Source organism: Nicotiana tabacum, chromosome 24 (genome assembly GCF_000715075.1).
Source record: "Nicotiana tabacum cultivar K326 chromosome 24, ASM71507v2, whole genome shotgun sequence".
Classification (NCBI taxonomy): domain Eukaryota; kingdom Viridiplantae; phylum Streptophyta; class Magnoliopsida; order Solanales; family Solanaceae; genus Nicotiana; species Nicotiana tabacum.
The window spans coordinates 69,220,975-69,248,859 of NC_134103.1; the positions used below are offsets into that span (position 1 = coordinate 69,220,975).

General features: G+C 40.2%; 2 protein-coding genes across 4 annotated transcripts; both read right to left on the reverse strand.

Annotated features, from left to right (window-relative positions):
* Positions 1-27,838, reverse strand: LOC107797733 (replication factor C subunit 3). Of its 3 annotated transcripts, XR_012706514.1 has the most exons (14): positions 27,701-27,838; positions 26,879-27,010; positions 26,681-26,791; positions 26,531-26,563; positions 22,204-22,372; positions 19,626-19,807; positions 18,113-18,249; positions 17,866-17,964; positions 17,275-17,344; positions 17,110-17,184; positions 16,466-16,511; positions 555-675; positions 316-430; positions 1-233 (listed from the first exon to the last, which is right to left on the reverse strand). XR_012706514.1 is itself a non-coding variant. In XM_016620656.2 (12 exons), exons 2-12 carry the CDS (start codon positions 26,960-26,962, stop codon positions 617-619), a joined length of 1,065 nt encoding a protein of 354 aa, XP_016476142.1. In that variant the 5' UTR covers positions 26,963-27,010; positions 27,701-27,838; the 3' UTR covers positions 1-616. The 3 variants fall into 3 exon arrangements, 2 of the variants coding, with proteins under 2 accessions (XP_016476142.1, XP_016476143.1); XM_016620656.2 differs by having other exon boundaries at positions 1-675; XM_016620657.2 differs by having other exon boundaries at positions 1-675; positions 27,550-27,713.
* On the reverse strand, positions 12,453-13,971 carry LOC142177979 (uncharacterized). Its single transcript, XM_075247231.1, has 2 exons — positions 12,899-13,971; positions 12,453-12,817 (listed from the first exon to the last, which is right to left on the reverse strand). The coding sequence occupies exons 1-2, from the start codon at positions 13,833-13,835 to the stop codon at positions 12,513-12,515; spliced, it is 1,242 nt and encodes a 413-aa protein (XP_075103332.1). The 5' UTR covers positions 13,836-13,971; the 3' UTR covers positions 12,453-12,512.
* Positions 27,839-27,885: the final 47 nt, after the last annotated feature.

The window sequence follows — 27,885 nt, forward strand, 5'->3', positions numbered from 1 at the left end:
TAATAGGATAAGATACTCGATATTCATATTAAAAGGAACGTAGCATGGGAAATAGTATAGCGTACACACAAATTACCCTGAATACTACGGTATACAAAAAAAGATAACCGTGATTAAAGAATTTTCAGCACAAACGGACACTTTTTGCTAACTCCCAAACTGACTCGGACTCCCCAGTGTGGCTCGCGTTTGAGAAAGCATGAGTGAGGTCATTAATTACGAGTGAAAGAAACCTAAATAAAGAACACAGCTTCAATCCTCTATTCTTTTCCAAAAAAAATGGGAAGACCAAGGCCGATCAAGCTTCAGGCTAACCTTCACTATATATGCATTAGCACTTCCATTTTCTGTTGTATCCGACCCAAGACATGATGGACCCCCTTTTGCCTAAGACTTTCAACTTCAAAGGTAGAAGCTGTGAAGCCTCCTTCTGATAAAATATCAAGGAAAAGAGAAATAAGATACTTGATCAAATTGGCATATGATTCAGGTACAATAATACCTAATCACGACTACACGCCCCAAGAAAATTAAAACACATAGGAGATTGGTACAATGGAACAAAATGAGTTCTTCCTCCTGCCGAATAGTTCCATAGTACTTCAGACCTCCTATTCTAGCCAAATGTTGAAATGAGGAAACTCTTGTAGATGCTCATGAATTTGGCCACAAATGCTGCAAAACAAATCAAAAATGGAAGGTACCAAAATGAGCTCGTAATATATCTTGATCTATATTTCAGATGTCAAACTACAGCTGAAATAACATCTATACATATTTAACCCACAACAATAACATTGTAAAAGCTATTTAACTCCCACAAAAAAATTCGTGTTTAACCACTAGTATGTATGCAATGTAGCATAACTATAAACATCAATGACACTTATCGAATTAAGTATGTTTGCCTCCGCCAAACAGCAGAGTATACAGTCATAGACCTGAAGATAAATGCTGATGAACAGAGTTGAGCAATCCTCTTGCTTCCATTGATTATCTTCCCGATTGTAATGAAAGCACTACCATCGTTTATCGATAGTAATTGTTGCAGTATCACCTGGGGGATATCATCCCGTCACCATGGGTGGGAAGATGATAGAATCTAATTGATTTTCATGGCTCTTAATTGGGTTGTTTAACGGTGTAAAGTAAATATATTTTCAATTCATATTGAGCCCCTTCCCTCATCAGTAGTCAATTTGCGTTAAATCCCTTAAGTTTCTCAGCTCCAAGTTACCAATGTCAGACTAAAAGTAGGAGGACTAATTAGGAGAACAAAAATAGCTAATGTTTTTAACTGTTCAAAAACTTATTTCCTACGAAACAGGCAACCCCATAACAATTGAAGTATTATTCCTTAGCTTCAATCATTCTATTCAAGTTGTCCATCAACACTCTTCACACACTATCATGCACTCAGTCACTTATAAATAATGGGAAGAAAATGATGCTCTCAAAATAATAGCCAAAAAAATGTATATTTTTGTATAATTTTTTGTATATATATACATTTCTGTATATTATATACAAATAATATACAAATTTTATTCACTTTTGCGGCTTCCGGATGTAAATAGTTTCGGCCGCGGGCTAAAAGTGATCTTTGCCCAATAATGAATTATGTCTATATCCTAACCCTTTGTCGATATGCTCGCTATGATGCTGGACAGGAATTTAAGTATATTAGACACGCAGTTGATCAAAATATGAGCCCGTTTGGATTGGCTTAAAAAAAGTGACTTTTAAGTTAAGTGCTTAAAAGCATTTTATAAGTGCTGGAACTTGTTTTATAAATAAGAAATTACGTGTTTGGATAAAAGTGCTGAAACTGAAAACAAGCTGGTGAAGTGTTTGGTAAACAAGTGCTAGTAAGCAACTTTTCTTGTTAAAATGACTGAAATATCCTTAAAGTTGTTAACATTATAAAGAAGATGATGACTATAATATTATATTTTCCGTTCATAGGTTCAAATTCAGGGGTAACACGTAAATTCATTGAATGATTTGATTTTAGAATATAGTTACACCAATTAAAAAAAGAAGAAAGATTCAACGACCAAAAAAATTAAATGTTATGGAACCAAAAAAAGAAACTAAAAGAACAATATTTACAAAATATTGAATGTATCAAACATTATTTAAAAAACTACTGTTTGCTTCACGTTAAGAACTTCAAGAAATTGACAAATATTGGAGAATGACAGTAGCAAAGGCAAGATGAAGAACGAAGATTAGAACTGACATAAGGAATGTGACAGGGAAGGGAGCAGCACTGGAGAAGAAAGAAAGGAAAGGGAAAAGAGGGGAAAATAATGAACGAAAGTGTAAAGAAAAAAATGAAAGGAAAAGAGAGAAAAGTTATGGAAGAAGACGCAGAAGAAAACAGAGGCTGCTGCAACAAGAATGGAGAAAAGAAAAGATAGTATGTTGCAGGGTTTTCTACTGAGGGGTAATTTCGGGATTAAGAAAAATTATAAGGGATAAGAATGTAATATCTTTGGTCAAAGCAATATGGCTTTTAAGCCAATTTCGAAAAAGTTGGGTTTTCCAACTTATTGGAGATTTTAACTTTTTTTAAGCCTTTTTTTTTTGTTGCCAAACACTTCCACAAGTTAAAAACTGCTTAAAAGCTGGTTTAAGCCCATTCAAACAGGCTCTATGTATTCAACTATATGGACAATGTTGTAGAGTCAATCAAGCGGGAAGCTAATAAATTCCTTCCTACTACAATCTTCCAAGCTTCTAGTATCTTTTGTTGCTAAATCCCAGGTATCCATGTCTTCTTGTATTTGTATACGGGTGAAACCGAGACCGCGGGACGCCTCAATTTTCAATGAAGTAAACAGAGCAAGAGACGTGACTGCAAGGAACCGGAATCGAGACAAGGAGCTCTCGAGTCGGGGTCCGGGCAAAACGCCTACCCTCGGAAGCATCGGAGCCACGACCCCAGGTTCGATTCGAATCCCAAAAAATCTCGGAGAGCATTACCAGATAATCGAGCACGACTAACAAAGGGCCGTGATATCCGTGACCAGCCGGATGTCACAGCGTGAATATCGACACGTATCGGCAGAAAATCGGTGATTAGTAAAACGGAAGATTTTTACCTTTTATGAAATTGTACTTAGGGTAAAACTTCCTACTATATAAAGGGGGGGGTCTGATTATTCATTAGCAACATTGTAACACGCATATCAACACAATATACTCTTATTTTCTCTGTTATTCAAAGTTCTTACTTTTGTTCATCAGTTCATCATTAACGTGAGCCCGGGATCGAAGGCAGGCATTCCATTAAAGCTGCTACTGAGTCCGGGATCACTTCCCTTAATTGGTTTGACAATTTATTACGTCCTTTATATGTTAAATTTAATCTAACGCGATTCCTCATTTGTATTGAATTAATCCGCATATCCTTAAAACCACTTATAAATTTAATTGTTATCCGTTTTTAGGGTAAACAATTTGGTGCCCACCGTGGGGCTAAGGATAATAGTGGCAATTTGATAAAAATTTCCATAACACTCTATTTTACACTTGTTCTTTGAGTTTTTAATTTCAGGTCAAAATTAAAAATGTCGAACTCTCAATCTGCCCATTTGAACATGGATGCTGAGTCTAACCACCATGGCGAGAACAACGTGGTACCCAGCAACGAGGTGCCCCTTGTTGACCCCAACGGAGTCCTAGTCGCTGATCCGGTCGATGCTAACTCATACGTGGCTATCGAAGCAAACTTGCCTACCGACCCCGAAAACAACATTCGCGGGGGAGCTCGGTCGATAGCCCGGAGTACACACGACGGCGAAGGTGATGGGATCAATTTGCGCGTGATCTTCGAAACAGGCTCAACAAGCAGCGATAGCCAAGTTGCAGAACCAAAGTCGCGCTCCCAGCAGGGTTGAGCCCGAATCATCCCGAAAAAACGCTCGCAGACATGAACCGGCCACAGAAAGGCCGGGTGAAGCAGAACCCGGGACCAACCCTGAGATAACAAAGATGCTTGAGGAACTGACAAAACGGGTGGAGTCGGGAGAAAAGAAAATCGAAGCCAACGACAAAAAAGTACAGACCTATAACTCTAGGGTCGATCAAATCCAAGGAGCACCACCGATAATGAAGGGCCTGTATTCCAAGAAATTTGTCCAAAAGCCTTTCCCTTCGAGCACAGCTCCGAAGCCGATCCCAAAGAAGTTCCGTATGCCCGAAATTCCGAAGTATAATGGGACAACTGATCCAAACGAACATGTGACCTCCTACTATGCGCCATCAAGGGGAACGACTTGGAAGATGATGAAATCGATCCGTTTTGCTGAAAAAGTTCGGGGAGACCTTGTCAAAAGGAGCTATGATATGGTATCACAACTTACCCCCTAATTCTATTAACTCGTTTGCTATGCTTGCAGAAGCCTTTGTAAAAGCACACGCCGGGGCCATCAAGGTCGAGACCAGGAAGTCAGACCTTTTCAAGGTAAAGCAAAGAGATAACGAGATGCTTAGGGAATTCGTATCGAGGTTTCAAATGGAACTGCCTCCGACTGCAGACGATTGGGCCGTTCAGGCCTTCACCCAAGGACTCAATCCCCAAAGCTCATTGGCTTCAGAGCAGTTGAAGCAAAATATGATAGAATACCCGGCGGTAACTTGGGCCGAAGTCCATAACATGTACCAATCGAAAATCAGGGTCGAACCTCAGCTCGGGGCCCCTTCCGGGTCCGTCTATCCCGCCCGGACTAGTGACAGATCCAAAAGGGCCATCGATCATGAACCAAGATCGAACAGAGATCGGTATCAACCATAGAATGGAGATCGAAGGGGTAATGGGTCCGGACGCAACACTGTGAGAAGCGAATGAAGAAGCGACCGAGGTCATAATAACCGGGGACTCATGAGCAAAAACGATTTTGACAGACCTATCGGGTCTAAGGAAGCACCAAGGTTATCGGAGTACAACTTCAACGTCGATGTTATCGGCATCGTATCGGCCATCGGACGCATCAAAGATACTAAGTGGCCTCGACTATTGCAATCCGATCCTGCCCAAAGGGACCCCAACCTAATGTGTAAATATCATGGCACTCAAAACCGAAGACTGCCAACAACTGAGAGAAGTAGCCAAGTTATTCAATAACGGACACCTCTGAAAATTGTTGAGTGATCGAGCAGGGACTCCAACAAGCAGATCGAGCAAGAGGAACCTCAGCATATCATCAACATGATCATTGGTGGGGTTGACGTCCCCCAGGGGCCGATGTTAAAGCGCACTAAAGTGTCGATTACAAAGGGAAAAACAGACTCGAGATTATGTACCGGAGGAAACCGTATCTTTCAGCGATGAAGACGCTGAAGGCATCGTGCAACCACACAATGATGCACTGTAATATCTGTACTCATAAATAAATCTCGAGTTAAGCATGTGTTAATTGATCCAGGTAGCTCGGCCAATATCATCGGATCGAGGGTCGTGGAACAGCTGGGTCTACAAGACCAAATTGTGCCTGCAGTTCGAGTTTTAAACGGGTTTAACATGGCATGTGAGACCATTAAAGGGGAGATAACCCTGCCGGTAAACACTGCCGGAACCGTTCTAGAAACAAAGTTCTACGTGATCGAAGGAGATATGAGATACAATGCCCTATTCGGGAGGCCATGGATTCACAACATGAGGCCAGTACCCTCGACACTACATCATACATTGAAATTCCCCACACCGAGAGGGATCAAAACAGTTTACGGAGAGCAATCAGCTGCAAAAGAGATGTTCGCGGTCGATGGGGTGATCCCGATATCCGCACTCTCGACATCGAAGAACTCGAGTTCCGTCACCAAGGAAGAAACCAAATAGCAATCACCGACATCGGCCCTGACCGAACCAGAAAAGCAGGGGACAGGCGAGGATGGCGATTACAGAGTCCCCAGGTCTTTTATAGCCCCTGACGATTCCGATGCCACCAAGTCAACAGTTGAGGAGCTGGAGCAAGTCATATTGATCGAGCACCTGGCCGATCAGAAGGTATACCTGGGCACGGGGCTAACTCCCGAGCTCAGGAAAAAGCTCATTAAATTCCTTATAGCTAACATAGATTGTTTCGCTTGGTCCCATCTTGACATGACAGGGATCCCGCCAGAAATAACTACTCACAAGCTGAGCTTAGATCGGAAGTTTCACCCGGTTATACAGAAGTGAAGGCCTCAGTCCGAAGTCAAACACACATTCATCAAAGACGAGGTATCCAAACTCCTTAAAATAGGTTTCATTCAGGAAGTTAAGTACCTGGACTGGTTAGCAAACGTAGTGGTAGTGCCTAAAAAGGGAAATAAGTTAAGAATGTGTAAAGACTACAAAGACTTGAACAAGGCATGCCCTAAGGAATCTTTTCCCTTGCCTAACATCAATCGCATGATTGATACGACGGCCGGCCACGAGGCACTCAGCATTATCGACGCCTATTCCGGGTACAACCAGATCCGGATTGATCCGGGCGACCAAGAAAAGACTTCCTTCATAACTAAATATTGCACCTATTGTTATAATGTAATGCCATTCGGACTAAAAAATGCTGGTGCCACTTACCAACGCCTAGTAAATCGGATATTCGAAGAGCAAATAGGAAAATTAATGGAGATTTACATTGACGACATGTTAGTTAAGTCCCTGCGAGCAGAGGACCATTTGGAACATTTGCAGGAAACCTTCAACATACTGAAGAAATACAATATGAAGCTGAACCCGAGGAAATGCGCATTCAGAGTCGGGTACGGGAAGTTCCTCGGATTCATGGTGTCCAACCGGGGAATCGAGATCAATCCCGACAAGATCAAGGCCATAGAAGACATCACCGTGGTGGATAACGTCAAGGTCGTTCAAAGGTTAACCGGACGCATAGCCGCCCTGGGTCGGTTCATTTCGAGGTCCTCCCATAAGAGCCATCAGTTCTTCTCGTTATTGAAGAAGAAAAATAGCTTCTCGTGGACCCCGGATTGCCAACAAGCTTTGGAAGAACTCAAACGGTACCTTTCGAGTCTACCTTTGCTTCATACTCGGAAGGCAGACGAACATGTATACCTTACTTAGCGGTATCTGAGGTAGCAGTAAGTGGACTCCTAGTTCGGGAAGAAAAAGGTACGCAATTTCCTATATATTATGTTAGCAGGACTCTAGGCGAGGCCGAAACGAGGTATCCTCACCTGGAGAAATTAGCACTCGCTTTGCTAAGCGCCTCCAGGAAGTTGAGGCCATACTTTCAATGTCATCCCATATGTGTTGTGACTGCTTACCCATAAAGGAAAATAATGCACAAGTCCGAGCTCTCGGGACGATTGGCCAAATGGGCCGTGGAAATTAGTGGGTCTGATATTGAATATCGACCCCGAACCTCCATCAAATCTCAAATTTTGGCAGACTCCGTGGCTGACTTTACGCCGGCCATAATACCTGAAGTCGAAAAGGAATTATTGTTAACCTCGAAGACCTCCTCGAGGATCTGGACCCTCTTTACGGATGGTGCATCGAATGCAAAGGGGTCAGGACTCGGCATCGTATTGAAGCCGCCCACGGGTAACATAGTTAGGATATCTATTAGAACTGTGAAATTGACTAACAATGAGGCCAAGTATGTGGCCATGATTGCAGGTCTCGAACTAGCTAAAAGCCTGGGGGCCGAGGTGATCGAAGCTAAATGTGATTCCCTTATTGTGGCGAATCAAGTCAATGGGACGTTCGAAGTGAAAGAGGAACGAATGCGAAGATACTTGGATAAACTACAAGTAACACTACATTGATTCAAGGAGTGGACCCTGCAACATGGTAATTGAGCGTGAGAGCCAAATGAATCGAAAGATTCATGTTTGGTTCGGGAAGGGATTATTATCCCTTAAATAGTTAAAGGATCCTTCGGTTTGATTCGTATTCCGATCAAAAACTTTACCACTAGTAATTGTCCAATTTATGATTATGAGGATTCTTATCTGAATAATAATAACACGGGGAAATGCGTAGAGATCGGAAAGAACACCAACGGCGAAAGCACTCAGCGAAGCCGACGCTCTAGCTAACTTGGGGTCGTCGGTTGATGACGATGAATTCAATTCGGGAACTGTCGTACAATTCATGAAAAACGCCGAGATAAACTTGACAAGCTTAACCTGGGATTGGAAAAACAAGTATATAGATTACCTAAAAACGGGGAAGCTGCCCTCGGATCCGAAAGACTCGAGAACTCTGCGCATGAAGGCGGCCGGGTTCAGCCTGTCCGAAGATAACACCCTGTTCAGAAGAACGTTCAATGGCCCACTCGCCATATGTCTGTGACTGGGAGACACCGAATATGTTTTGAGGGAAGTTCACAAAGGCACCTGCGGGAACCATTCGGGGGCCGAATCGTTGGTTCGTAAGATAATCAGAGCTGGCTATTATTGGATCGACATGGAGAAAGATACGGAGTTTGTGCGGAAATGCGACGGCTGTCAGAGGCACGCACCGATGATCCATCAGCCTGGGGAGCTACTATATTCGGTCTTGTCACCTTGGCCATTCATGAAATGGGGAATGGACATCGTCGATCCCTTGCTCCGGGCACCCGGTAAGGCTCAATTTATATTATTTATGACTGACTATTTTTCTCAATGGATTGAGGCTCGGGCATTTGAGAAAGAGAAAAAGAAGTTATTAATTTTATTTGGGACCACATAATATATCGGTTCGGGATGCCGGCCGAGAACGTATGTGACAACGGGAAGCAGTTCATCGGCAGTAAGGTAAGCAAATTTTTCGAGGACCATAAGATCAAAAGAATCTTGTCAACACCCTATCACCCTAGTGTGAACGGGTAGGGGAAGTCTACAAACAAGACCATACTCCAGAACCTTAAGAAAAGATTGACCGATGCCAGAGAAAAATGGAAGAAAATTTTGCCCGAAGTCCTGTGGGCACACCGTACGACCTCAAAGTCTAGTACCGGGGCCACCCCGTTTTCGTCGGTCTACGGTGCCGAAGCACTAATACCGATCGAGGTAGGAGAACCGAGTTTCAGGTTCTGATATGCGACCGAAGAGTCGAACGATGAGGTCATGAGCACGAGCCTAGAACTATTGGATGAGAGGCGCGAGGCCGCCCTCGTCCGGTTAGCCACCTAAAAACAGCGGATCGAAAGGTATTACAACCGAAGAGCCCATCTCCGGCACTTCAATATCGAGGACTTGGTGTTAAGAAAGGTGACACTGAACACCCGGAACCCGAACGTCGGGAAGCTGGGACAGAATTGGGAAGGTCCATATCGAATTATCGAGATTATCGGTAAAGGTTCGTACAAACTCGAAGCAGGGAACGGTGAGCGGCTACCGAATAACTGGAACGTGACCCACATAAAACGATACTACTACTAAGGTACGACCCCCTTCATTCTTTCTTGATATATATTGCAAATTGGACTAACACTCGCATGCAACAGCCAAAGGATGATGTAGTTGTTAGGCCTGAAAGCACGCGTTGCACTCTTTTTTCCTTGAACCGATTTTGTCCCAAATGGGTTTTCCGGCAAGGTTTTTAACGAGGCAACAATGGATCGTGCTAATTTAGAATCAAAGACCGGTTTTGAATCGGAATCAATGGTCACCTCGACAGTACCCGAGCACTCTCGTCGATCGACCTCGAATACTGGGGGCCATCACCCTCGGGTAATGATTTTTAGCAATGAAGGAAACTTTGTGCTTTAACAGTCTAGGCTCGGTGGATAGGATTTATGGTAAGGGCCAAACGGTCAAATGAACCGTGCCTGCATAGACCACCTAAGCCATAACACGAAGCTTGTACACACTTACAATCTTGTATATTACGCACAAGAATGAAAAAAATATTTCTACCTTGCAGATACATATTTTGTCCCCTAAAACCATTACATTTTGTTCCTTATATCGAGCCCAAGGGCCGCCTCTATCCGAGCCCACTCGGGGACTGTCGTCCAAGACAAACTCGGACGGCTCGGGCTATCGAAGCCCGGAGGTACAAAGCCTATTAGGTAGTGCCTGAACTTAAGAGGCTACGGCAACCCCCACTCGGGGACTGTTGTCCAAGACAAACTCGGATGGCTCGGGCTATCGAAACCCGGAGGTACAAAGCCAATTAGGCATTGCCTAAACTTAAAAGGCTACGACCACCCCTAAAAACGGCTCGGAGACGTCCAAAGCCCGTAATTAAAACATAAGGCCTTCAAAATTCCAAACCGGTTCAAAGGTTACCCACGGCAAAATTATAGTCTAAGAACATTTAACCAAGCACTTTGGGGAAAGCTTCCGGTCATACCGAGCCCCCACAAGTTTCAAACAAAACTTACATCGACGACAAGTCTTGTCCGAACCTCCAAACAACTTATTACTACGTTTTACTCCGTGCTAAGGCATTTGAAATCATTGCAATCGTAAAAAGATGCTAAAGGTAATAGACTAGAAAATTGCCAAAAGGGAAAAAACCTTATATACACGTTCCAAAATATCTTTACAAAGGCCAATAAAAATGGTCTCAACAAAATAAATGTACAAAATGCAAAAACAAAGATAAAAATTCCTAAGGCACCTATGCCGGATCTCCACCGAAACCCACCTCGTCACCAGAGCCATCGAGGTCTTCTCCATCTTCGGGTTCGCCGGAGCCCTCAAAGCCTTCTTCACCCTCGGGTTCAGCCAGCTTCTTGGCCTCTACCCCGAGCCTTTTCACCTCTTCGATCTAATCCGACAGGTCGAAACCTCGGGCATGGATCTCTTCAAGGGTCTCCCTTCGAGACAACCGCTTCACGTACTCAACAGTAACTTTCAGGCGGGCCTCGGCTGCCTCAACATCAGCCCTGTACTAAGCCGCCATCTCTTCAGCATCAGCCCTAGTTATTTCTGACTCGGACCTTATTATTTCGAGCGCCTTGCCAAGGGCATCCCGTTCAGCAATGGCCGAGCCCAGTTGAGCTTGGAGGTCCTCGATTTGCCGAACCCGTGCATCGACCTTCTCTTTTGCGACTCAGAGTTGGACCTCTACCGATGCCAGCTGCTCCCGGGCGGTCTCCTTCTCCGAAGCCAGTCGGTCCATTTTTCCCTTCCAAACATCGGCCATGGCCATGGTCTTCTTCAGTTATCAGGCACTGGAGGTAGCTCGCTACTCCAACGGGGGCAGAAAGAACCCGGGCATCCTCCGGGAAGGTGATGATTATTGATCTCTTCCGGTCGGGATCCATGCTCGGGGCAGGAAGTAGTTGATTAATTTTGGGCTTGAGTTCAGCCCGCCAACCTCTGAAGACGGGTTTCTCCTCGAAACCTACAAGTTGCCCAACCCGAAGAAGTCTTCCAGAGCGATCGAGTCCACACCTTCGAAAAAAGAACGAACAGGATCGTCAGCTCCATGGGCCCCTTCGTTGGATCGCTCCTTCGCTGCTCGGGCTTCGTCAAACATGGACTCGATCAATGAAGGCGACCCCAAAATCTCTGACACCGGGCGGAGCGAAGCCGGTATCTCGAGAGGTCTCAGCCCTCATCTCTACATCGGCCTTCCGAACCTGAGGGGGATCAGCCTCCACTGTTTCCCCCTCGGCTGTCGCCCACTCTTCGAGGGAGGTCGTCTCACGGGCCACAAAAATATCATCTTCCTCGGGCTCATCCTTTAGCCGATAAAGCGAGACTGAGTCGGGTGCTCGAGAGCTAGAACTCTCCTTTGGCTTACGGGCCAACCTTCTCCTTGGCTTCTTCTTCTTTGAGCTCGGGGAACCCAGAGCCTTCCTTTTCTTGTTCTCTTTTGTTAGGGGTGGGCGTCAGTCGGTTCGGTTCGATTTAATCGGTTTTCGATTTTTCATTTGGTGCACCAATAACCGAACCAATATTAGTTCGATTTTATCGGTTTTCCTTAGTTCGATTCGGTCAATATTCAATTTGGTTAGGTCGATTTGAGGGATTTTTGTTTGAGCTTTTTCTACCAAAAAAAGGCCTTTAAATTTAGTTTTTTACAATTAGCTTTTTTTAAAAGTTAATTGGACATTTTCTCCAGTTAACTAGTTAAATACTAATACACCACAAACTCACAAAGATTAAAAAAGAATGAGGCCATACGTTCAACTTTCCTATGAAGCTCCTTGGAGCAACTTCAGTACATTTATAACTATGGATATTATTTCAAATATAAATTATTTTCATTTCGCCAAAATAAAAATTGGAAACTAAATACGTATCATAAAATATGAATAGCAAGGAATACAACAGTAGAAAACAAAAGGCACAACTTAGTCTTTATAGCTGTTATCTTTTGCTTTTCACTTAAATAGGAACCCTCTAAACTGGAACTAATCTTGAATGAGAAAATAGAAAAGGGATTTGGTAAACTGAAATCGTAGTCTAAACTATATGTATATAGATATTAACAAATATATATATATATATATATATATATATATATATATATTAACAAAAGGGCTTGGTTTTGAAAAATGGGTTTTTGGACTTCAGCCTTTAGAGTGTGGGTAAGCAAATTGGGCTAGAGATTATAGGTGAAGAAGAGCCCACCAAAACCTATACACTAAAATTTCGGTTTTTCGATTTAACCGAAAATTGGGGCACCAAAACCGAAAACCGAATCGATCACCGAACTTTTTAAAAATATAAACCACAAACCGACCGAAAAACCGAAAAAAACCGAAATTATCGGTTCGGTCGGTTTTTCCGGTTCGGTCGATATTATGCCTACCCCTATCTCCTGTTGCAACCCCGAGCTGCCCCAAAGCAAAGGGATCAACGGACAGGTCTTCGTCCCATACCGAAGGCCTAAGCTCAATGGTCTTAGGCAAGCCTACGAAAAGAAAAGAGAAGAAATGAGAATATGATGCTAAAAGGGGAGCCTAATGTTACTTATTCGAGAGAGAAATCTTACCGTGAGAACGGGCCTCCCAGCGGCCCTTCGAGAGATTGCGCCATCTGCGCTCGGAACAAGGCATCTTCGAACAAATGCCCTCGATCCACTCCTTGAAACGAGGAATGGCATTTGGTACTCGAGCAACAACTGCACCACCGCAAATACTGGTGAGGAAAAAAGAGATGAACGTAAAATCAACATTTAAAGGAAAGTTGTTGTTACGTGATACATTCCACTTCTCGCGGAATGGCATAAGCTCGGAATGGATCAAGTCTGCGGTCTTCACCCGGACAAAGCGTCTCTGCCAGCCCCGATCCCAGTCCTCATCGATGCTCGAGAATGGGGCTTTGCTAGCCCGGTGTGTGAGCTTTATCAGTCCCCCTCGGAAGATTCGGGGACTGTATAGGCGGAGAAGATGATCGATGGTGAACTGACAAGATTCGATCTTGTTCACAAAGTATCGAAGAAAGATTACGATCCTCCACAGCAACGGGTGGATCTGACCGAGGCATACTTCATACCTCTTGCAAAAGTCCAGAATAACCGAGTCCACCGGGCCCAATGTGAAGGGATAAGTGTAAACACTCAGATAACTCTCCACATGGCTAGTAATGGCGTCCTCGGGCCTGGGGACAACTACGTCCTTATCCGCCCAGCCGCAGTCCTTTCGAACAACAAGAAGGACGTCTTCGGTGATGGAGCAAATATACCTATATACCGCCTCACATCGGCCCTGCACCGACGAGGGCTTTTCGACCTTAGAGTCATCGGCGACCGAGCACCCCCCGGGGACGAACATTTTCAAGGGAGGCTCGGAAGCTGGTTCATCGGTAGCCGCGCCCAGAGCGGATCTCTTAAGGACGACCACATCGGGAATGGTCTCCTCGACTTCAGCGATCGATTGTGAAGAAGAGGAAGCAACCTTTTGGGGAACAGTTTTGGAAGTTTTAGCCATTATTATCTGGAAAAAGCTTGAAAAATATGAAGAAAGGTTGGAAGATGAAAGGTCAAGTGCGCTGGTTTGGGTAGAAAATAAGTAAAAGCTTGCAATTTACTGAGAAATCTTGAAGAACAGAGATAAAAATGTTAAGAGTATGAAGAAAGGCAGTGAAATCCTAAAGACTCGAAAGTAGAAGCTTGGTCAAAAGATAAAAAAATGAACGAAGGAGAGGGGTATTTATAGAGGCTTCGCGTCGTTTCACATAGAGGGATGACCTGCCGATTGTTGACACGCGTTTGAAGTCATAATGACACAACTGACGGGACGTTTTAGATTCTTTGTCGTTTCTGTCACGGCGTATTGAAGAAGGAATCGAAGTGCACATGTCGTTTCTCGTCGTTTCCGTAAACTCTCCGAGAAACGAGGGGACTATCTGTATACGGGTGAAACCGAGCCCGCGGGACGCCTCGGTTTTCAATGAAGTAAACGAAGCAAGAAACGTGACTGCAAGGAACCGGAATTGAGACAAAGAGCCCTCGAGTCGGGGACCAGGCAAAACGCCTGTCCTCGAAAGCATCGGGGCCACGACCCCCAGGTTCGATTCGAATCCCAAAAAACCTCGAAGAGCATTACCAGATAATCGAGCACGACTAACAAAGGGCCGTGATATCCATGACCAGCCCGATGTCACGGCGTGAATCTCGACACATAACGGCAGAAAATCGGTGATTAGTAAAACGGTAGATTTTTACCTTTTATGGAATTGTACTTGGGATAAAACTCCCCTACTATATAAAGGGGATCTAATTATTCATTAGCAACATTGTAACACGCATATCAACGCAATATACTCTTATTTTCTCTGTTATTCAAAGTTCTTACTTTTGTTCATCAGTTCATCATTAACGTGAGCCCGGGATCGAAGGCAGGCATTCCATTAAAGCTGCTACTGAGTCCGGGATCACTTCCCTTAATTGGTTTGACAATTTATTACGTCTTTTATATATTTAATTTAATCTAACGCGATTCATCATTTGTATTGAATTAATCCGCGTATCCTTAAAACCACTTATAAATTTAATTGTTATCCGTTTTTAGGGTAAACAGTATTAATAAGGCATTTCTGAGCAAGCCATAAACAGAATCTTGAGAATATAATATTTGAGGAGAAGAGATAAAGCACTCAGGCAGAAAGGTGGTAATTGGTCGAAACGTCAGAATGTTGAAATGTTACTTCTAACAATAATAATGGGTGAGCCAATCAAGTACTCAACTTTTTGATGTCTTTTCTACAACAAAAGAACAGATTGGTACACAGGAAATCCACGTACACTAAAAATGAAAGGCAACTCAGGTAATTTATGTTACATTCTGAGTAGTGATTACTTGTCCTTGACATGAGCTTATCAGGAAGCTTGCATCTCATAAAGAAACCTGAAAGTAATTTTGCATCTCATAGAAGTGCTTATTCTCTCAATTTAACTTAGGTTTATTTCATTTCTACGAGTCATTCATGTATCCTTTTCTCAAGTCAATGTATATTCTATTTCAGAGGTCCGATGTTAAGCTATATCTAGCCATATTATTTATTTATTCATCTAATATGTTTTTTGTAACTGATAAATCCCTCAAGGTCTGTGGCGCACAGTTTGATACTCGGTGGATAATGGGCACACTCCATCTACCCTTCTCCACTTAATACCAAGGCTTTGTCTATGGCAAGGTTCGAACCCGTGACATGCGCTTAACTCAAACATCATGCTGCTTTCTTACAAATAGAAAGCCCCAGGCAGCTATATCTAGGCATATCAAATTAATTTTTCAACACCATATCAACCTTCTTTCTTAAAATTGATTTCTAGTGCCTAACATTCAGCTGTGACCTATGAGATACACCTAAAACACCTGACATTCATCCATATATATGTAAGGACCTCATATCCTATATAGTTTGATACTTTGATTCGAGATGAAAACTAGAGAGATTTAATAGACTGAGGAATTCTAATAGACTATCTACATCATAATACTTGGAAAAGCTTCAGCAATGTTAAACTTTCAATCTAGTTCAATTCAAGATGAAAACTAGAGAGAAATGCTCGCATATTGCGGTGGTTCAATAGAAGAGAATAGGATGGAAGCAAAAGCCTCTCATAATGTCCCTTTTTCCTATTTGGCAAGCAAAACAGAAAGGGAAGGAAAGTTTTCCTTATCTAGAGGTGACAAGTTTACGCTGCTCTGAATATGGTGGACCACTTGGATGGAAAGAAACAGTAGATGTTTCGAAGGAAACAGCAACTCCTTACAGAAGATCAAGATGAAATGTCTTTTTTTGTTTCACTTCTGGTGTAAGGAAGATTTTGTACAGGATGTAGATTCAATGATAGATATCATAGGATCACTGTAGTAGGAGATAGCAGATAGCCTTGGTTTTTGCTCTTTTTGATATGTGGCCTTAGTACAGCCTTTTTGCTACAATTATATAATATTTTACCGTTCTCAAAAAAAAGTTTACACTGCTCTAATGGAAAGTGCTTTAGATTTTCTGTTTTTCTAGAGGTAACAAGTTTCCACTTCAACACAGCCCGTCTAACCCATTTTCACATTATGCTCAAAGTACTTCTGATTGAAAGGTTATACAATACCTTCAAGATGAAATATAGCCTTCTGACCCAGGCGCATCCTATGCTCCTGAAAGACAGTGAGAAATTTTCTAAATTAAGAAATGTTTTAATTTTCTTTTTATAAATCTGCATAATTCATCCATGCACAGCAAAAATTTCCAGAAGAATCTATAAAGCAGAAGAGCACTATAACCTAATGAATCATATGACATTGGATAAAAAGCATCTGTTAGCTGCCCCCCCCCCACCCACCCACAAACACAACACAAGGAAACACAGTTGACTCGGTAGTTACTACTGCTTAAAGAAACAATTAATCCTTTCTAGTTACCTATTGCTTCAATATTTGTGCCTACCTGGATATTAAGTAATTTTCTTCTGCATATCATAGTAGTGATGTTGGTCTTCTTTTAGGGAAAAACCAACTCAAATCAAACCGCAAACACCCTTACCTTCCAGCATGTTTAACCAATTCTAAGTTCACACGTGGACCTGAATCCGACTTACAAGTGTGAGAATAAAAGGTTGATTCTAGTACCACGTGAATGAATTTGGTCATCCAATCCAAACCCGTAAGGCAATGGTTGGGGTAGTCAAGACATCCATAAGTTCCTTTGATTCCCTTAAATATCCAACGTGCTACATTATGTAGCTCAACAACTTACATAATAAGCAGCCCAGTGGGACACCTCATGCTTCAACTCTGAATCCAATTTCTTCAATAGTTCGAAAAGCAGCCTCTGCAGTCAAAGGCAGAATCAATAAAAAACACAAAGGATTTCTAACACCTTATAAGAGAGGAAGGTGAAGCACCTGGAGAAAGACCTTACCTTCAAAATAATTTCAGGTGGAATACAATTTGTTAGTAGTTCATATAACTTTCCCCTAACCTCAAACAACCTGAAACAAATGACATTGCAGTTTAGATAAAGAGGCAAATGTATTATAGTTTTGAGGTGCTGTCATTAGTACAAAAAGGAGACAAGTTATGTTGTCCACGCTCTAGAAGTTCAGCCCTGGCGTGCCGGGGGTGTTAAGTGTCCCACATTGGTTGAGAGAATTAATTGTTGTCTCCTTATAAGGTCTTAAGCAATCCTTCATCATGAGCTATCTTTTGAGTTTGAGTTAGGCCTAAGGTCTATTTTCTTAGCAATAACATACTCTTCTCTTTGCACTCAAAAGCCTAGACTCCTCCACTATACAGTTTCCCTTTTCTCAAAGTTGAACCTTCAGTTGCCTTGTATCTCTAGTGTCAGCCTCTAGTTCTAAAGTTAGACAATCAAAACACAGTTATCCAGAACACATTGACATAATACTTCAGAGCTGGAAAAGAAAAAAAGGCATCTTTGTCATCATAAAGCATAAGCTTCTGAATCACTTGCTGGACATTAAATACCCTATTTAGATGGACGCGGCCGTACCTTTTAGGGCTCTGCTCTTTCATTATGTCTGATGCAATTTCTGAAAGATATTGCTCCCAGTCCATTGGAGGTATAGCTTGGTTGTTTGTGAAGGGATACCTTAGGCAAATAGTACAAGGGGTCAGCACATGCATAAGGAAACTCTGGTGCAAATAGTTCAAATAATATGTGAAAAGCTTGGATTTAGCAGCTCAAGCTAGCAAGAAGCTAAGACAAAGCAGTCCAGCCAAGGTGTTACGAGCTCAACTGTTGAACACGACAAGTCTCAAAAGTCAAGACTGCCCTCCTCAGATTCCTATTTGACTTTTCCACAATACGAGCAGCAAATCCTTGTGGAAGCTGAAGTCCTTCCTTTTTGGCAATAAAATCCAAAACATTAACAATCTGCCAAACAAGAGATATTGTTAGAAAATTTCAGGAATGCACCAAATAATCAAAGAACATGTCAACATTTGCTACATGACTAACCAGGCTGTATATATACTCGGATTTATAGCCTGTTTGGCCAAGCTGCAAAAATAAGCTTATTTTGAGAAGTGTTTTTTTCTCAAAAGTACTTTTGGTGAGTAGCAGTTTGTGTTTGGCTAATTAATTTGAAAAGCACTTCTGAGCAACAATTAGTGTTTGACCAAGCTTTTAAAAACTGTTTTTAAGTGTATTTTTCTCAAAAGTGCTTTTCAAAAAAGTCCTTTTGGAGAGAAGCTACTTTTTTCCTGCTTCTGCTTCTCCTCAAAAGCACTTTTTTTTCTTCCAAAAGTTTGGCCAAACACTTTAACGTTGAAAAAAAAAATATTTTTTGGAGAAGCTTGGCCAAACAGGCTATTAGAAAGTTTTAATGATTTATAAGACTCAGAGAACTTCCTGATGGACCTACACCAACGTAAATTACGCATTAGGTCAACTAGAGTTACAGGGTCCTCAAAACAATATGTTGTATAGCCCTTCAGTTGAGGTGATTTCTAAAGTCAAATATTAATCTTAGACACGTCTTTTCCTGGATACAACATGTTAGTGGAATATCATTGAATCATGCCTATCCATGATTAAACAAAAACTGAAATAGGATCAAGAAAATGATCAATTGTTCTTAAACTTTATCCAAATATAACGAAAGAATTCAAATGGTAGAAAAAATTAAACAAACTCATGTGACGATAAGTTTTACAAGTATGCTACACTTATATCCTACTACTGTATAATGTGTTGACTAGGTAAATGTTCTCCTTAATGAGCCTACATCTATTATCTAAGGCACAAATTGGTATATAAGAGTAAAGACTGCTCAAACTATTTCAACGATGAACAAACACCCTTTTCTCAAAAAGTGCACTTTCAGTGTCACACAATTAACCAACACAACTGACTACGGGCATTTATAGTCCACCTCGTCTAAACAAGTGCAGCAGGCTACTACACTTAGCACTCCATTTGGTGAGTCAATGTATACTACGTTGACCATTAAATACGGCATTTACAGTCCACCTCGTCTAAACAAGTGCAGCAGGTTACCTCTCTTAGCACCCATTTTGGTGAGTCAATGTATGTCATTACTGAAAAACCCTCCACCATTAAATGGGTCCTGGAGGCAAGACCAGGAACACACTAGTCTAAAGCAAGCCTGAGCCTAGAAGATGCAGGCAATTGTTATACAGAACACACTTCCACTCCTGACTTTGTAGTATACAATGCAGAAAAAAAAAGGGAAAAGAGAAGAAGACATAGTTGTCATATCAACTGTGGGACAACTGAATTTCACTGACCTCTTCCTCCATTGGCGCATTTATTCTCACATTAAGGCATCGTGAGCGGACTGCTTCAGTAACCTTTGAAGAACTGTTGGAGCATAGAATTAGGCGGCACGACGCACTGTACTTCTCCATTGTTCTTCGAAGAGAATGTTGTGCTTCTCTTGAGAGCTTGTCAACTTCATTTAGCACTAATACTAACATTTACCAAAATGAAATATTATCAGCTAGGTAGCTTATATAAGTAATCCACAAATTACAAGTAATACGGCATATCTACATAATGCTGCTGGGAAACAGTTGAAACTCTGGAAAATAATATTTCAAAGTTGATAAAATATTTCAGTATCTTTTTTTTTTAACTCCCCAACTATTATTTCTTACCTAAACTAATTTCTAGAGGAAATCACCTTAGATTATCAGTCTTCTTGCCCTGTTTCACCTTTGTCATGCTATCTCACATGAATCTTTTTTTTCCCTTCTGACAAGCAAGGTATAACAGATGACATGTATTTCCCTTATAAAAAAAACATGACATGTATTTCAGTTACAGTTCAAATTTGCAATATATGAGAACTATTTTGGCCCACATTATGCATCAATATATATATATGTTTTTTTGTAAGTTAACTGAAATTTTGTCAGGGTACTTAGCCATAATATTTAACATAATAGTAATAAGATATTTTAATGTTTCGCCATTTTGTAGATGATTGCACTGCAGATCGCAGCAGATGCTCTTTGTGTGCATCTCCTCTCAATAATTTGATAATAGTCAACTTTAAATGTCCGAATTCAGGAGGGAAATTCTTCAGAAGAAATTTTAAACATTTTTTTTAAAAAGAGGCAGAGAAACGAAATATTGGCCTAAATGGTGGAGAGTGGAGAGAGTAAAACAGCTATGACCAAAATGGTCCCTTCATTATTGCATAAACAAAATAACATGCTTCTGAAGCTGCTATGTATAACCAAGCATAATTTATTAGAAACTAGCATAGTACAAGAAAACATGAACAAAGCCATACTTGAAACTAAGAAAACTTTTATAGCTCCCACAGAAGATACGAGCATGCAAGGCGAGGAAGACGGAGATAGGGGGCAAGCTCAGAGAAGAGAAATCCAATCCAAAATGTTGTGGTAAAGGTCATAACGCCAGAGGAATCATTACCACGAAGCATAGAGGGGGAGGTCATAAGCGTCTATACCGTAAAATTAATTTTCGATGGAATGAAAAAGACATATATGGTAGAATTGTAACCATAAAATACGACCCTAATCGAAATGCATACATTTATCTCATACACTATGGAGATGGTGAGAGGAGATATATTTTATATCCCAGAGGGGCTATAATTGAAGATGCCATTGTTCTGGTGTAGAATTTCCTATAAAAATGGGAAATGACCTACGTTTGAGTGTAGCTTGAACTATCGATTTACGTAATTCGATATAACATGACAAAACCTAGAAAAACTCGAAGGCTATTTATGTCGACAGTTGCATATTAAGGACCAAAATAAACGTATAGCTATTATTAATGAACTATTTTGGTTCTTTCTTCCAATCAAAAAATTGAGATTTTAGTTCATCAAGTGACTAAAAACCACCGAGTCTGACAATATAAATGGGCTCCAAGGGAACAGCACTTCAAGAGAGAGGCAATCTGCTCAGACGAAGGCAAACAGACAATTATTTAGCAAAACTACACCTCAACATCTAAGTGCCACTTGCATAAGAAACAAAGGTAAAGTTTAAATCATAGACAGAGGTAGAGTATGGCATCTTTCAACATACTCTTAAAACTAACTGACTTATTTTTAAGGAAATAATTTTTTTTAATCCCTCCCCAAGAACTCCCCAATTTGCTCCCTTGGTGACTCAAACTCGCAACTTTTGGGCTGGAGGTGAATGGTGCTTACCACTTGAGCAACCCTCTCTTGTCCTCTTAAAACTAACTGAAGTTGAAGACACTATATAACCAAGTACAACCAAAGTCCAAGGTGTAGCTTTATCATCATCCCTTCAAGAGGTCCAAAGTAGAAGGTTTTGAGTGCTCTCCAAAAAAGCCCAAGTTCAGTAAAGAGATTATATCCATTTAGTTTATCTTCACAATAAGAAATTTGGGCCTCAGAAGAATTGGCTTTACTTTCAAGACACTCTTCTATCAATTAATTCCTTACTTGGGCGAATAAGAAAATCATTACATATCTTAAACCTTTTCCCATTACTCTTTCCTTTCCTGGGTTGGCCTCTATTTAGTCTAAAAATGAAGCTGGTATTAGTGCTGTCAGCCTTTTTCATTGCATCCTTGACATGGTAAGGTCTTAGGACCCTACTCCATATAAAACCACGTGAACAAAAAACAACACGCCTCAATCCCAAACAAGTTGGGTAGGCTGTATGAATCCTAGCTGACCGTGTTACTCCATTTAGGCTCATCACATGCCAATATTATGTGAATACAAATGAAAAGTATTAGGAGTTTGCAAAATAAAACCACATGAACACAGATGAAAATAAAACATAAAAGGTGAGTCAGAACTTCTACAACTTCTCCATGGATTAAAATCAAAAGATAAAGTTGTTGAATCACCTTTAAACCCCTTCTTTCCTTTAGTGTCAATTGGTCTATTCTTGGCCATTTCTTTGATTATCTCTTGAACAACGTATCTATCCTGAAATCCAGCATCACTTGGACTCAATTCCACGTGGTGGGTGCTTGACAATGTTGTAAGCTCCACATCAATTGTCCTCGTACCAGCCTGAGAAGAAAAGCATAAATCAAATTAACATTACTAAGATCTCAAGCGAATCACCATGCTTGTTTTCAATTCCCGGAAAACGAGTATGGATGAATCCCAGCCAATGCAAGAAGTAGTGCTCCTCGTCGTTTCCTTTTCTAACTAATTTTTTCCTCTCTAGCCAAATGTCTCTCACCTCACAGATAACATCTCCATCTACTCTTGAATATCAAATTTCTCAGTGTTGACAAATAGATTAGAGGCATACTTGCACAAAAAGAGGGATCTGTTTTCTCAAATGCAACAACACCCTCAATCCCAAGCAAGTTGGGGTCGGCTATATGTATCCTCAGTCCCTCACTATCCATGTAACTCCATTTAAGGTCATCACAGTCCAATATGTTTTCTCAAATGCAATAAATAATTAAATATTGTTAATATGTAAAGAATGTATCAAAGTAAGTTTATGAATAAGTACTTTTTTAATTAGAATTTTTATGAATAAATACTTGAATTAATCAGTTCCAGACATCAACTGAATCAAAGTAGCTTTCGTAACCGATAACACATTTCGTTTCATTTTGTGGTACTCTAAATTTTCTGCCTCTTTACATGGAAAAAGCATTATGAGGAATCAAAAGGATTATCATGATTTTGACACTTCTGTTTATTTCAATTTAACTAGCAATACTTCTCCTGAAGTTAAAATTTATGGCACTTGTGCATTCACATGTTGCCTAACCCTTTTATACTTTAAACTTGAAATCCACATAATATGTTACTAAAACAAAGAGAAAAAATACACATGCACATGGGTACAGTAAAACTAAAAATTCTAAAAGAATTAAAGAATATAGAAAGAAAGAAGGATATCAGTTGCAATTGATCCCTAACCATGGAAGTCACTGGTTGTTGTCACTTTTACCAAAAGTGGATCTCTAGTGATTGCACCCTAAGTTTTGTTAAAACAATATAAAACCAATTATACTTGACTTTTTTCATCCATACAAATTGTGTGAATACATCCTTTCCCTCTAGCATCAATGTCTGATGATAAGTCATGCATTTTATATTTAAAGCAAATACACATTAAAAAAGAATTTCTACTATTACATGTGCATCATTCAAGCTGACACCAGTGTTTTAAAAAGCGACGAAGCGATCGCTTTAAGCGAGAAGCGACGCAAAGCGATGGCTGCTCGCTTTTCCATGCCTGAGGCGACTCGACCACACGAAGCGCTCGCTTCAGTCGAAAAAGCGCGAAGCGACCTTGAAGCGAGAAGCGCAGAATCGCTCGCTTCTGTTCAGAGAGGTCAGTTTTTTTAAAAGAAAAAGTTTGGGTCTGTTTTTTTATTATACAAAACATATCCCTAAGACCAAAGTAAAGACCATTTCTCTCTTCTTCCCAAAATCAATTGTTGTTGAGTACTGCTAGGGTTCAAGTCGCCAGAAACCTCCTCCAATACTCCGGGTAATTTTTCTTCTTTTTATCTTCTTTCTTCTTCTTCTCCTTCTCCTTTTTTTCTTTCTTCTTTCTTCTTCTTGTTCCCGTCCAGGCGTCTGCTCACAGCTAGGGCAGGCACGATTTATTTTTCCTTTTATTCTTTTTATTTAGTATTTTAGCCTTTATTTATTAATTTGTATGTGTATTTCAATTTATAAAGTTAATTATTATATATATATATATATTATATTTTCAGTTTATTTGATTAGTATTTTAGCCTTTATTTATTAATTTTTATGTGTATTTCAGTTTATAAAGTTAATTTTTATGTGATTTTGCTTGTCTATATATATATATATATATATTATTTTCAGTTTATTTGATTATGTTTTTTTCTTATATATAAATTGAACTCTTTGATTATTTATATTGTGTCTTTGCAAGGTTTACATTATATTTTTTAAGAATTGCGCTTCACTTCAATGAAGCGTGCGCTTCGCTTTGCGCTTCGTTTTTGAAGCGAGGCGAGCCCCTGTCGCTTTTTTGCGCTTCTCGCTCTCAAAAACACTGGCTGACACAATATCAATCATGAATTGTTGCCACAAAAAACTACAGCAAAGGAATAGGATTTTCTAGCCAAGCTACTGACCCTTTTTCTTTTCTTTTACAAACCAAAAGAATTTATTAAAAGAACATCAAGATCATGATAACTTCACAAAAGAAGTTCAGCTGCACTGCACATTAAATCTCCCACAACTCTAACCAACTATCTATAAGTAGGTATGGCCGCTGTGCACCAAAAGTATAAGAGGATCAAAATAGAACTTTTCACTCTTCACTCAAAGCTCTCAACGCTTCAAAAATTCCCTATTCCTTCCTCTTCAACTTCACCAAAAAACAAAATGCAAAAAACACAAAGAATGCAAAAACTAAAGCTGTTGCTCATTAAAGATAACCTATTTTCTGTTCTGTGCCATCCACTTTCTGAACAATGTAGGAATGACAACTACAAGTCAAACACGAGGGCAGAAAATATTAAGCTCTAGAAATGCAAGAAGAGAAAGATAGATGAGAACAGAGCTGGTGCTCATTAATAGCAGGAATGAAGATTAAGGGGAATAGATGAAATCAGTCAGCTATTAGCTTTTTTAGAACCCTTCAAACTGGACAGTTCAAAGAATGACTCACTGGTGTGGCTGACGAACAATGAAGGAATTTTTACAGAAAGTAGCTGCTATAATATGTTTCAAGAATATTTGAATAATTGGAAGGAGACATGGTCTTGGAAGATGATATGGAAGACTAAAGCACCATCAAAAGTGGCATGTTTTGGCTGGGTTGCTACTAGAAATGCTTGTCTAACTCAAGATCTGCTCAAGAGGAGAGAATTTATAATGTGTGCAGGTGCTATCTATGTGAGAAAGAAGTAGTATCAAGAAATCACATACTGATTAACTGTGTTTTTGCCTGGCAAACTGGACTGTTGTGTTATGTTTATTTGGAGTGCACCGGGTGATACCTAGAGATGTGCAAGAGTTTGTGAAGCTGGAAGGCACAGAAGATTGGAGGAAACAGAAAGAAAATTTGGAGAACAGCTCCTTTATGCATCTTACGGACTGTATGGTTGGAAAGGAATAGGAGGTGTTTTGATAAAAAGAAGAAACAGATAGCAGTTGTAAAGTATAATTGTTTAGAAAATCTGTTGCATTGTTGTAAGGAGATATTTTATACTTTTTAGATTCATTGAGATGAGTGTGCTTAATGGCTATATGGTGACCTCTGTACGAATGTAGTTTTGTATTTTGCACTACCATCTTGGTACTTGCAATATTTACTTATCTTATAAAAAAAGATTAAGGTCATTCTTAAATCCCATTTTCCTCTTGCCTCTTTTAGCCAACTAAAGTATCTTTTTTTATGAGCTTAGCTAGACTAAAGTATCTGTATGGCCACTAAAAATCAACATACACAGTGTACTCCCACAAGTGGGGTCTGGGGAGGGTAGTGTATACGCATACCTTAATCCTACCTTGTGGAGGTAAAGAGGCTGTTTTCGATAGACCCCCGGCTCAAGAAAATCATTTCTAATCAGGATTGAAAAAAGAAGCAGCCACTAAAAAACATAAAGAAATAGAACAGAATGCTAACTCAATGGGCTATTCATTATGTCATCTAAATATTCCACGTTTATGCAATATGAAGCACAATTTATTGGATGGAATAGATCTTCCAACTTTATTTCCCTCAAGAGCAAACATCTCGAAGACCAGATTTCAACCAGAGTTGGAAGTTTGCAAGTTATTTCCCAAGTTGGATTGGGAGGACGATGGGCTTCATTTTTCTACTTCAGTTTGTATTATGGTTATGCTCTGATTTCGGTAATGTTTGTAATGCATGAGACGAACTTCCTGAGAAATCGTTAAGGCACCAGATTGAGTTGTAATTATTAAGTACCTTTGTCAATTGTTGGCATCTTCAGTTGTTTTTTCCATGTCTTACTTTTAAATAAAAAAAGGCATTGAAATATATCTCTAAACACTTATAGTACCAAGATTTCTTCTTAATGTTTTTCCTTATATTGTTCACCTTGAACAGCCCCTTGCCCCTTTAAAAAATAGGAACCTACTGATCTAAATATTTAGATATATGTACAGAACTAAGAATAATACAGCAATATACAGAATTCACGTTAACATACTTGCACCCTGAAAAAATAAATTCAAGGAAAAGCTTACATCAACTTTCCAAATCTTGTTCTCAACCTTAACCTGCATCAGTTGTCCAAGCAATGGAAACCATATTACTTTAGAGATCAATTAAGCAGGTTCAAATTTTTGGCGAAGAAAACACATAAAAAGAAATCACTTGAAAAGAGACACAATTACCTTATCGGCACTTGGACCAAAAATCTGCCTAAGAAGTGCCATAATCAGAGTTTTCTTTCCTGACCCGGAAGGGCCATAAAAGAGAAGATGAGGACAATCTCCCTCTGACACCTATAGTAATCATAAAGAAAAGGGTCACAAACAGTGAATAATTCGAGAATTCACAAAGGTGTATACTATATGTAAAAGAAGTTTTACCAGCTTTTGAAGATTTTGAGCAACATCCTGGTGGACAATAACTTTGTCTAGGGTTTTGGGGCGGTACTTGTCAACCCACAACATCTTCAAATTCGAGCCAAACTACTCTAAGAGAATGTGGAGAACAGGAGCCTGAGAGCAGATAATAGGCGACAATTTTTTATAATTCTTATGCTAGACCAAAATGGAAAGCCCTGTGATTTTTGAAGTTTAATTTTCCAATTACATATTAAACAATCCCCAAGCGAAGCTACCGAGTTTTTACAAGTAATCTTGTTAATGACGAAAAGGGGAAGCTTCAAGTAAATAAAAAAAAAACCTATTATGGAATAAAAAGCTAGACAAACTAAATAAGTCTGATCGAAATCACTAAATAAAGTGGTATGCAGAATTTCACTGTCAAAAAACTCAAAAAAAATAAAATAGCAAATAGAAAGATCATGAAGTAAGCAGCTATTATCAGAGGCAAAGAAAGGCTCAGGTAAGGGGTAAAGTAGTATAAAGCCAAGCATTTCTTAGGATATACTTCCGCCAAAAAAAACGAGAAATACTCTATGCACAATGGGCATGCACGTGGTCAGTCAAGTTGTATGCAAAACTAGTTCTTCGAAGAAAAATAAGCACAAAATAACACAGGCCTTAGGTAAATTTTCGACCAAAAAGATGCTTACAAGCTGCTTCTTCAATTTAATTTAAAGTAGAGGGTTTACAATTGTTCGCAAATCCAACTCTAAAAATCTTCATTCTTATTTTTAACTGAAATTCATCAGATTTTTTGTGACTTTCGAGATTCGGAAACAAAGAAAAGGGAAGAAATTTGACCTGATTCGCGACCAACTTTCGGGCCAGTGAATGAGCAGACTAAAAAGAGACAATTGCAGCAGAATGAGTAAATCAATTCACCGCCAAATGCGAACGATGTCGTTTTCGCCCTGCTAGCATGGGCTACTTACTAGGGTTGGGCCTATTGTATAGGCCCACAAAGCTATAAATGGCATTAGATATCC

Bases quoted from the DNA above. Each gene is read 5' to 3' on its own strand.
- LOC142177979 (XM_075247231.1), bottom strand. From the start codon at position 13,835: ATGGCTAAAACTTCCAAAACTGTTCCCCAAAAGGTTGCTTCCTCTTCT. The intron at 12,818-12,898 runs GTAAGATTTCTC...TTCTTTTCGTAG, and splicing joins CTGGGAGGCCCGTTCTCACG to GCTTGCCTAAGACCATTGAG.
- LOC107797733 (XM_016620656.2), bottom strand. From the start codon at position 26,962: ATGTTGTGGGTTGACAAGTACCGCCCCAAAACCCTAGACAAAGTTATT. The intron at 17,965-18,112 runs GTTGAGCTCGTA...TATTTGCCTAAG, and splicing joins GAGACTTGTCGTGTTCAACA to GTATCCCTTCACAAACAACC. The intron at 16,512-17,109 runs GTAAGTTGTTGA...ACTGTCTTTCAG, and splicing joins CCCACTGGGCTGCTTATTAT to GAGCATAGGATGCGCCTGGG.